The 12,358-nt window shown below is 39.6% G+C and overlaps 1 protein-coding gene across 4 annotated transcripts in view; it reads left to right on the plus strand.

Annotated features, from left to right (window-relative positions):
* The window catches only part of LOC141002656 (obg-like ATPase 1), a 51,426-nt gene that overhangs the window by 18,899 nt on the left and 20,169 nt on the right, over positions 1-12,358 (plus strand). For all 4 annotated transcript variants that reach the window (XM_073474024.1, XM_073474025.1, XM_073474026.1 and 1 more), the window contains 3 exons: positions 6,851-7,026; positions 10,530-10,610; positions 10,989-11,086. In XM_073474024.1, the coding sequence (XP_073330125.1) occupies positions 6,851-7,026; positions 10,530-10,610; positions 10,989-11,086 (355 nt within the window). The remainder of the gene's footprint in view (positions 1-6,850; positions 7,027-10,529; positions 10,611-10,988; positions 11,087-12,358) is intronic.

A 12,358-nucleotide genomic window follows, 5' to 3' on the forward strand; every position in this document is an offset into this window, starting at 1 on the left:
TTATGCCGGGAAGACATACATAATGTGCTTTTCCTGACAGACTCGTAAAATAGCTTTTACTGCTCTGAATACCAGGAGAATTGCGGCAGTGAGTTTGCATGAACATTTTTAAAGCACTGCGAGGAATGCAAGTTCTTTAGATGTGCTCTTACCCATCTTGCATGTGAAAACATGCACAGGAAGTTAAAAGTCAATGAATACTGTAATTTAACAGAATTATGTTGACCACATATCCTCCCAGGTAGCAACTTGAGAGGAAGCAGCTCAATCAGTATTGATCTCGACATGACTCAGACAGCTGCCTTGTCTGTGTAGCTGACAGGAAAGTGATGATATACAGTGAGATCGAGCTTGTTTGGTGAATTTAGGTGTTATACTCTAACTTTTAAAGACACAACATGTAACATTTCTGCATTAAAGGTGCACTATGTAGGTTTGGGGAAGATATTTTAATCAGTAGAGAAAGATCTTCACTGACTGAATTTTATGCCCAAACAAACTAAATAAACAGATTAAATAAACAACAAAACTCACTGTGGTCCACACAATTCACACTGTTTCACTTTGTTTATATTTGGCGGACCCTGCCACCTTTTCAGCTTCAAACAGTGTTCTGGGGACCTTATTTTCCTCTGAGAACAGCTTGTTTATTCAGTTATGGAAAAAAAATAGTTTGTATTTTTCCTCATTAATATTGTAAATATTAAAATTCTGAGTTTGAATTTCTTCTCCAAACTACATAGTGCCCCTTTAAAGTGTTTGAACATGACTTGACTTTTGTTATATGTTTCCTTGAGTTTTGTACTTAAATTATCCAAAATGTTTTTGACAATGTTCAAAAATCTGTAATTTTAGTAAATGTAAGGGTGCGTTTCATTTGGTCGCCTGTTGCTATAAATTCCAAGAGAGTCAGACTGAGAAAGGAAGAGTGCGAACTGGACTGACCATCATGCAAATAAAACTTTCAAACACTGGTTTGTCTGTGAATATTTATGCCTTAGTCATGTAGATTCTCATCAGCAATGGAAGCTATTTAACAATGGAAGACAACATCTCCCATTGTCCCACGCTACATATGTCTTTTGTTTTCTTTTGATTGAGGGACCCTTAGCAGCAGAAATGATATACTATATGTGTTCAATTTTGCAATGTGTAGTTAATGTAAAAAAAAATTAACAAAGTCACTGAAATATATTTGTTTTTCTTCTATTTTCTCTTGTAAATATGACTTCAGGGAGTTTTATCCTTTCATACTTAACTGGCCTGCAGTGCCGCTGTAAGTCCATAATTTTACAGAGATTAGCCTGATCTGTAATCAGGCCATTGAACACCACTCACCCTCTGGAGACTAATCCTTTTGTTCTGTTAATAAAGGAGCACCTGTTAATAGTGTCTTCAAAACACACGCCATTTGAAATAAAGCAGTAAAATCTAAATTGTGAGACCGACCTGACTCCTGAAACTGGGCCTCTCCAACCTCTGTCTTCTTCTCTTTTTTTCTGTCAGTGTGTGTTTTTACTGTCTTGCATGTGGCTTTGTGTGGCGCCGCGGCCTCATAAGAGCTGTCTTCACAGAGCCCTACCCAGACCCAGTTGTTAAAGGACTAATTGTGGAGATTGCCCCCTCAGATTTCTTTCTCTCCCTCTCTCTCTCTCTCTCTCTTTCACCTCGTTCATTTGTTCTCCAGCTCTGAGCCGTGAATGGGATGGCGGTAAAGTAGATGTGAATGTTAAATTAGGCGAAATTAATTAAAGCAAATTACTTTGGAATATGTGGTAGTCAGAGAAGAGTGTCAGCTGATGACTAAATAGTGAGTGATCAGCTGCTCCGGTGCTTTGAAAGCCTCTTTCAAATGTTGATTTATCAGCTTTTTTATGAAGGATGAATAACAATAGTTCGATTTATTTAAAAAGAAATGTGTTTTGAAATGATTGCGCTTGCTTTAGTGTTTTAAACATTTTTTAATAAATATAGTCATTCCGAATGCTCTCATAAACAGTGATTATTAACAATCGTGAGTGGTTTATTCACCATGTGAACCTGTTTAAAACTCCTCACTCCTAATTAATATGTATTAAATTGAACAACAGACTCGTATGCGTTTTCCATTTGTAACACAGTGTATCAAAACTGTACATCATAATTGTTTGTAATGTATGTATATTCTTGCAGCTAACAAAATGATTACATTGCATTATATTTTCTGAGTTCATGCAGAGACAATAGCAAATTTTCATTCCAATCAGTGCTGAACAGGGAGCTGGTAAATTGGCGCAGCAAAACAATAATTCCACTGATTAGCCCCTTTCTGTGTGGCGTAAGTGAACTGTTTATACTGTGGAGTACCTCTGCAAGAGGAGAGGAACCAAAACAGCCTGATTAGGCAAAGAGTAATTGGATAAGTTCATTTCACCATGAGGACAACGCACAGGATGACAGCTTGCACAAAAGTCTGCAGCTTCTGTTGGCTTGCATGTGTAATAAGACCACCGGTGTAGTATTTTTCGGTGTCTGTCATTTTGTTGTTGAGCTTTGCTGTTGAGATTCGACTGATGAGTGGTGCTAGATTGTAAAAGCCCTGTAGTTTAGTATCAGGGAAAATCAGGTACTTATCTCTCCTTAACCCAGTAGAACAACAAGATATGATATTCTGTGCATGTGGAAGATCATTGGAGGGGGTTTCCTATTTGTTCAGTTTACAGTTTAGCGTCTCTTACGGTTTAATATAAACACTCCCACTCCCATTCCCTAACAGTCTTACAGGCACCTATTCTTGAAAATGAAAACGAGTCTACTGCAGAGGATTGATTGGCAGAAATGGAATATAATATTCATTCATGAATAATTACCTGAGGGTAAGAATCGTTGTGTTTTCATTATCTAAGAGGCAGCAGGTCATCTTTCAAGGAGTCCACCATGTTTCTACAGTAGCCCAGAATGGACAAACAAAACACCACAGGGCCTTTCACGCTTTTAGCAGCCACAAGGGGAGGGTGAGGGCGGGCAGCCCAATCACCAGGATCAAATGCTTGCCGTTAATGTTTTTGCAAACATTTGTATGTGTAGTAGGTGACGTAACATACTGACATTTCGACAAAATGTGTCATCATGTTCACATTACAAGTTTATGACCTGCAGGGAAGAAGGCTTACAGCCAGTGACTGCAGTTCAAGGCTAAGTTCCAACATTTTTAAGCTGGCACCACTGGATATTTTTAAGGAGACCTTCAGACAATTTCCACCTGTGTTTTTGGCAAACAAAACAAGTACTTTAAGTGAAAACGTGATCTTTTGTGGTGTTTTTTGTGCCTAAACCTAACCTGACCATAAGCACAGCATTGTCACAGATAAACTGGAAAATTGAACCTAAAGAAATGTAAAATAGCAACATAAAGAAATGTAAAATATATAACATATTTGTTACATTTATTCTGGTGATTGGGTTGAGCGAGGGGTGTTTTGTTGGTTGCCATCTGCAATCTCACTGCTAGATGCCACAAATCCTACACACTGGAGCTTTAAGCGCAGCGTTGCTTTGAGCTAAGTGCCTACATCGTAATGCTAACATGCTCACAATGACAATGCTAACATGCTAATATTTAGGAGCTTATGTTTCACAGTGTAGCATGTTAGCATGCTAGCTATTACAGTTTATCCTATGGGGAACATGAATGTCTCCAGAAATATATAGCAAGCCATCCACTAGATGTTGAGACATTTCACTCAAAACCAGAAATGTTAACCTCATGGTGGCGCTAGATTAAAAGTCAAAGGATCAACAAAGTCAGTACAATTCATCTTTTGCGGAGCACCACGTGTAAACCCACCGTGATGTCATCCATTTGTTTGTGGACTACTGTAACGGAGTTTGACATTACAGCTGTTGCCATCTTGTTTTTTTGGAGCCAGAAGTGACTAAAAATAGGACAAGAGTATGGAGCTGGGGAGGATATGCAGATTGGATCTGAGTGAGAACCCAGCGACACTCAGTGGTAGTGACTTGTCAGTCACAAGGTAGCCACGCCCCAAAGCATAAACTGATTAATCATGTATTTTACTCTAAAATGGGACCACAATCTAAAAAACTGAACATCATGCTGTATTGAAGTAGACTTGAAACTAGAAATTGAGACCATAAACTCATTAGGAAACTGTTTACTGAGTTTGTAAATCAAGTGAGAAGTAGGGTAATTTTCTCATAAGCTTACATACAATCAGATTTCTTTTTGCAACCAGTCACCCTCCTCTTGCTATACATAGCATACAGTCTATTGGGACCACAAATATCTGTACAACATTTCATGGCAATCCATCAAAAATTTCCTGAGTTATTTCAGTTTGGACCGACAACCGAGTGACTGACAGACTAAAAAAACCTTCGGATCAGAGACGGTCTCAGAGGCATTTTTTCCTTGTTAGTGGAGGATCTGTTTTCATGTGTAGACACTGTACTGTGTAGACATTCATCTGACTTGATCTGATTAGTGGAATGACGGGGTTAACTTGACTCTTCCGGTATGCTGTTTCCCATCATGACAACCACGCACAGCTCTGAATCATCAATATCTTCTCCATGTATCACTGTTCCAACTTGTTGAGAGATGGAAGTGACAGCCTTGGGATGAGTCGTGCGCATCACCGTGGTGACGTTATTCTCGCAGGGCCTCACCTGTCAACATACCGTCACTGCTCAGGTGTGTACATGTGAATATGGATTGTTAAAAACATTAAGAAACTCCACGATGAACATTCCAAACATAGTGTCCCTCAACACGGCAATACTTAAACCCAAGTCATCAACCACCTGACATTCCCTTCCCCGTTGAGTGAGATGGCATTCCCATTAAGGCGCAGTGTGAAACTTCATGAGTCACTGTTACTGACTGATTTATGAAAACATGTGCAGGCATATTTCATATACTGTAGGTATGTAAATATAGCATGAAGGTGCTCCAACGGTGGAAGATAACTTCACTCAAGAACTTTACTTTTGTACAAATATTAGGTGCTTTTACTTGAGTATTTACATTATATGCTACTTTATACCTCTATTCTAAGGATGTACATGCAAAACATATGTTGTGCCAACAGTATATGAAATAATTCAAGCTACAACAGCAAAATGCTACTTATATTTACCTGCATCAGTAATAATCAGCCCAGTCGCCAGGATAAAATGTTAGCAGGTTACATGTTCATGTCATAGGCTACGTACCATATTGACATTTGTACGAAACATGTCATATATCACCTTCACATTACATGTTTATTACCTGACTTCTATATCAAGAGGTTAGGGAGACAATGGCGAGGTTACATGCGACAAGGCAGCCCAGCTGGTGACCAGCAGTGACTACAGTTCGAGTCTGCATTTTAACATTTGTATGCATGACACCAGTGGTTGTTTTTAAGGAGACCTTGGGAGTATTTCCAGCCATATATGTGGTGACAAACCAGGTGTTTTTAACAAGAACTAAGGACTCTTTGAGGCGGCCAAAGAACATGTAAAGTTAAACTTATCTGTGGTTTTGCATAAACGTACTTAGCCAACATTTATTCTGGCGATTGGGTTGGCAATAATAATAATACAATAATATAATAATAATAGTCAAATAATAATATAATAGTTTTTTAACAGGCAGAGTGGACATTTATTTGAGTCATGAGTACTTTTGTCTTTGATACTTAGAACACATTTTGCTAATAGTACTTACATTTGTAATCGTGATATGACAGAAGTGTTGTCTTTTCCTGGTTTTAAAAGCTCCATTACAGTAAAAATATGTACATTTCTGAACCACCAGACTGTTCTACTTATTATACTTGTTTTGCCTTTACTAGCTTAGTTATTATATTCACATTACTGATGTTTATTTATAAAAAAAATCTTATTATAATATTTTGTAAAAGTACCAAAAGTCATCCCTACAATATTGTCCCAATATTGATATTGAGGTATTTGGACAAAAATATCATAGTATGTGATCTGGTCGCTCAGTCCTGGTATTTATGTTTATTAAGTGTTTTTGAGGTTTATTGTGATATCCTCCAGCCCTAAGTGATAATATAAAACAGACTGTGCATAAATTAAAGAACATATTGGAGTCCACTACAGTTGCCACTAGTACTGTTAAAGGCTGTCACTCTCATGTGACAGATGTACACCCGTCTCGCCCCTCTCCCTCCCCTCCCTCACCCCTGAGCTCTGCTGGAGAATCAGAAGGAGTCTTTAGAGCAGCTGCTGGCTAAATGGTCTGCTTCAGAGCCTCATTACCTAATCACCAGCATAGCCACGGCTAAGACGCAAATGATGAGGGGGAAGACTGTCGTCTATCATCTATGAATGTTGACATTTTCCTCTTAAATCACACTCAGTTTTGTTTATTTCTCATATTTTTTATCTTAATGGCTGATAGTTTTAAGACAGAGGGGTAGAAAAAGCATGACCACACACTTTTCATGCAGATTGACAGACAAGCCTGTTCTGTTGCACTTAAAGCCAATTTTAGTGGAACTTACTTTGACACAGTAAGCTGGTTTCTCGCAGTTCTGACACTTGCTCACTGAAAAGAAATATTTAATGTATTCCTGAGTATTTTTATTATATTTGTTATGACTTTCCTGTGACTCCCACTGTGCTTTTTCATCTGGATGTTTATTTTTCCCACATTCTCTGCAAAAAGCTAATGATTTTTGTGGGGCTAAATCTAATCACTGCTTCACATTCGATCTCAAAAAGTCAATGCCATTGATTCTGTTGCTTGTACTACATGTGTGCACGTTGTTGCTGCAGGAAAAAAAAAAATTCTATACTGATGCACTCTCTGTGTGTTTGTGTCCTGGCGCTGCAGGTGCTTTTGAGGATGAGGATATCATCCATGTTGAGGGGACGGTGGACCCGGTGAGGGATATGGAGATCATCCACGAGGAGCTGCGGCTGAAGGATGAGGAGATGATCGGCCCTATTATTGACAAGCTGGAGAAGACGGCCATTAGAGGCGGTGACAAGAAACTCAAACCAGAATACGTGAGTCAATGTCCCAGCAGGCCCTTTGCTCCCCCTCACAGCACGGCACAAATAATAACCCTCCCACACACATGGCCAAGGAGAAAAAAAGTATGTTTTTTTTAATCTCCCTCCAATAGGTCTCACCCCTCCCCCTGCCCTATTTTTTTTTTCCCTTTCCGAGATTGAAAGTGATCAGGGGTCAGGGGTTTTCTGCTGTAGAAATCATTAATAGAGAGTTACTTATTCAGCTGCTGACCCTGGGTCACAGCACTGGGCTAATGAAAGTGTTTCCACACAGCTCTTTTCATCTAAAGTAATACTCAAATCATGGCACAGCTCTTGCTCATGCTTATACACCTACAGCAGCTTAGGAAATTGTGTAAGGCCATACAGTGGGTGACACATATGCCTATACCTCGCTATGAATACCGTAAATGTTTAGAATATTCTTTGACTGAGGATCCTGCAGCAAGGTGCAGGGCAAAACACAGGGTAAGATCAGAAAAAAAAAATCCACATCCTGGGTGTCGGATCACGACGTATGTGAATGCAAACGCATTCAGATGGTCATATTGTTAAGGTAATGAGGCTGAGTCGCAACATTACCAATGATTTGGTTGTAAATGTCTCATGATGCTCTGATGGCGGAGGAGCAGGCTCGGATGGGCGAGGGGACCCGGCCTTTCACTCGGAGCAGCATGCCCAATTTCAGGCCCCGAGACACCGAGGCTCTGACCACTCATTACACTAACGAGAGGGGCTTTTTCACCTGCTGCAGAGTTTGGTTGGTTCCCCTCAGACGACTCCCCCCCCCCCCAAAAACCCCAATCCCCCCCAATCCCCCCCCCACCCCCCCACCCTCTCTTTTTACAGCCTACAGCACTTCCCCACACCCCTGTAGCCCCACAGACAGGAGCCATTCAGGCCAGGCAGGTGGCCGCTTACGCACATAATTGCTAACAATTTTAGGCAATGAATAAAAATGATACATTACTTGTCAAAGGTTGTGCACACGTCGGCAAGTGAAATCTATAGAAGACCTCTTTAGATGGCAAAGAATGGTGCTTATCAAAGGCTGCACCAAGCTTTTAGATGGGAGGGATTGTGTGATTGTCTCACAGGCTGAGCCTGGCGTTTGACACGCTCAGCTGTGCACAGACACATATACACATGTTTATGTCAGCATTTATATGCAGGAACATGTGCATCAAGCCTAAAAATACACAGTTTTAAAGAAAAAAAAGTGCTATTTCTTTCTTCAATTGAGCCACAGGATGCAATGAAATAAAAAGGAAATGCTGATGGTGATTACTGGCTTAGATTTTCCACTTTACAGAGTCATTTGCAAGACCTTTGAAAAAAAACTTAATTTCCATTGTTGCACTCAGTTTCCTATAAGCGCTACAGGTCTTTAAGTGGCTGGAAATTCTTTCCAAGAGCCAAAAACACTTTTGTCCCGCCTGAGTTCAATGGTTATTTTAATGTCAACTTATTTTACCATCTAGATATTCATACTTTTAAAAATTACATTGTAAACCTTTATATGAATCAAGATTATGCACCATTCACACAAATCCTAAATTAGTTTTTCTCGCACACTTTCTCACATTTTTATATGCTGTCTTTAAGACTGAAATTATACCGACAATATGAAAACAATGTGTTAAAATTATGAGTAATTATGACAAAACCACACAAATCTCAATAGTGCAAAACTCAAAATATGTCTGATGAGAAATTCATTCATTTCCTGTACGTTGTTACCTCTGCACAAGGTATGGAAACACTATGCCTTACGATATTACTGTGAGAGAGAACTACTCTATTTATTAATATATACCATAAAGTGTAATACACTGTGCATGCACTCCATAAAGAATGATATTAAATATTTGCCGATTGTGACACAAAAAAGATTGTTTTGAAGGCATCTTTCCTCTTTCTTTAATGTACTTCCTGCTCTGTAGGAAATGCACATAAGGAGATGATTATTACTGTAAACTAAAAATGCATCTGAAAGGTTGAGGGGCAAAGTAATTGAGAAAAAAAACTAATGCTAACATTTGCTGTTTAATAAAAAAAAAGAGGGGGGGGGAATCAGAAATGTGTTATTTATAGCATTTTATGGTTAAAATTGCTGTCACAATGAAAAAGGTCACTTAATATTTCACTGTGAGTTGAAGCTGAATGTATGCACACACAGGGCTCATATGTATGCATTGTTGTAAAGATTTAAGTCCATTTCGCTGTTGCTGTGTTTACAAAGACAATGTTTCATTGCTTTTGTCCATATGAATCCTCAAAATCCCTATCCTTAAAAAACAATAATAAGAAGCTGGCCCACCAGCGGCGCTTCATGGTGGCAGGCATATGTGTTTGACCCTTGTGGGACCTATATGCCTTTTATTAACACCTGCCTGTTAGAGGAGCGCTGCACGGCGGCTGCGAGCTGATGAGGGAAACCTGGAGCGGGTTCAGCCTGTGTCACTGGCCGTTTGCTGTTTCCATTTCACAGATGATTAATCTCTCTGTGAAGACTTGGGACGGCGCGGGCGGAGTGTATGCAGCTCTTCCTGCGCTCTCTCCCGCTGGCTGCACTCTGGCTGCCTGACTAAAAGGCCTTTAGAATTCCTGTGGAGAGAGATGTGCAGAGAGTGAATGCAGCTGGCTGGGGGTCAGTGTGTGGAGCTTTTTCTGCCATTGTGTAATTGAGGCTCTGGCAGGATTTTTTCCTCAGTTCTTTCAAAAGGGAGTATGATTGTGAAGTGCTGCAAGGGTTTGGGGAGGGAAAAGGAGGTAGGGGGAGTGTTGCAGGGGGTGGAGGAGTTTTTATATGAAGGGGGAGGTCAAGTTGACAGGAACAAAAAGAATGTGTTCCGCTAATTTCTGTGGGGCTGGATCAACAATAATAGGCTCAATTTCTTTATTACAAATTTTATAACTACCTCCCTCCCATTTTCCCACCCTTTTCCGCTTCCAGATCCTGTCAAGACCCAGTCTTGCCTGTGGTCTCAACCCACAAGTACCTCAGTAATGAATGTGGCATACATAGCTGGAAATGCTCAATATTTTCTCCAGAAGAAACACTGAATAATTAGTTCTGTACCTCACTAGTGCTTATTCAGTATGACTACATTCTGCAAAGTGCCTGAGGAAGGACCAATAATTTACACCTAACTAACCAACTTCCAATTAGTTCCCTGCTCTTTTCCAATTTTGTCTCCTCTTTCCATCCTTTTCATTAAACAGTCCCAATGGAATATTGATGTTCAAAACTGCGGCTCCGAGCGAGACACCCCAGAAGGCATTTTGTCATGATTTAAAGGAGGGAAGGGGGTCTTGTGCATGCCATCCCTTGTCAAAGCCAGGCCACTCCTGCTTGAATGCGAGCACAGCCATTGTTCATTTTGGCATCAGGATGCCATGCATTTAGGAAATAATTACCCCATACCCTGCTGGGTTTATATTCTTTTTCATCTCCTTTAATGGCTTCTTGTTCATTCTCTTTTAACCCCAAACAGGACGTTATGTGCAAAATCAAGAGCTGGGTAGTGGATGAAAAGAAAAACGTTCGCTACTATCCCGATTGGAACGACAAGGAGGTAAGCCTTTGATGTCACAGTCACATTTATTAATGTGATTTATCTCGCTCATCTTTTCATCTGACCTAAAAGTACAACTGCTGTTTCCTCCTCTCTCTCTTTTTTTTTCTCAAGGAAACACGTCTTTTGTGCAAATCACAAGTTAATATTATGCACAGCCTTTTGTTGGTTGTATTTTGACATTACTTTTGTACAAGCTAATGACATCTGGCCGTGCTGATTTTGATTTAGAGGCTTTATAGTCGCACCCCACCGAGGCTATACACCAGACCCTAATTTGATTTCGCTTCACTCATCTATGTTTGTGCTGTCATCAAAGGCTACTTTGGAAAAAGTTCTGATTCTCAGTGCCTCTTGCCTTGTGTGTCTTTGTCACAGATCGAAGTGTTGAACAAATACTTGTTTTTGACATCCAAACCAATGATTTACCTCGTTAACCTCTCTGAGAAAGACTACATCAGGAGAAAGAACAAATGGTAAGTGCTTGGAAGAAAGGCGGAGACCGTCTCATTGCACTCATTAAAGGGGCACTACGTAGTTTTGGGGAAGACATTTTAATCAGAAGAGAAGATCATAGACTGTTTTTTTTGATATACCTAAGCAAACTATAAACAAACTTTCTTCGTTTTCATGACTGAATAAACCGATTAAACAAACTGACCTTAAAGGACAACACAATTTCATACTGTTTACTTTGTTTATATTTGGCGGACCCTGCCACCTTTCTAGCTTCAAAAAGTGTTCTGGGGACCTTATTTTCCTCTGAGAACAGCTTGTTTATTCAGTTATGGACAAAATAACTATGTCTGAGTTTGTATTATTACCTCATTAATATTGTAAATATTACAATTCTGAGTGTGAATTTCATCTCCAAAACTACATAGTGCTCCTTTAATCATCACCAAGGAGCTTTCCTTCTACTTCTACATTAATTTCTAACCCCTAACTTTCATTGAATCTGCATGTCAGCTATAAAAAAGTCTGCGTGCATGTGTCTGTACAGCATGTGCCATAAGTGTGTGTGAGAAGTGTGTGTGTGAGTTAGCCTTGTTGATCTTCTGACTGTGGTCTCCTGCTGACAGAAAACGGTCATATCTTTGTGAGAGGATCTGCCTGGAGGTGGCACTAAGTAAGCTCGAACACAACATCCAGCTCCAGCCTCCAGACTCTGCACTTCATTAAGAGCGCACCAGCATATGGTCCTCATTTGACATCGAAATTATGTGTCATTTCCATATGATATCAAAGAGAGTGAAGGCTTTAAATTGCAAAAAAAAAAAAAAACATACCTACATTCAAAGCCAAGCAAGTCATTAATATCATCTGGAGAGTGGCTGTAAATCATAAGTAAATGATATAATATCTTAAATTGTTTTGCTCTAAATATTTGGCATTGTCCTCACATGTTGTTGCTTAATCACAGCCTGGAAATTCCCACCGATCATAGTGACAACTGAGGCTTGAGGGGAAAAATGCTAATATTCTGACTGGTACTTTTAACTTTGCAGGTGCAACACTATTCATAATGTGAACTGACTGAGGTCGACTTTAAAAGGGTATTTAGTATTTACAATACTAATGAGGTAATAATACAAACTCAGAAATATTATTTGTTTCCATAACTGAATAAACAAGCTGTTCTCAGAGGAAAATAAGGTCCCCAGAACACTGTTTGAAGCTAGAAAGGTGGCAGGGTTCGCCACATATAAACAAAGTAAAACAGTATGAAATTGTGTTGTACTTTAAGG

This window comes from Pagrus major, chromosome 9 (assembly GCF_040436345.1).
Source record: "Pagrus major chromosome 9, Pma_NU_1.0".
Classification (NCBI taxonomy): Eukaryota; Metazoa; Chordata; class Actinopteri; order Spariformes; family Sparidae; genus Pagrus; species Pagrus major.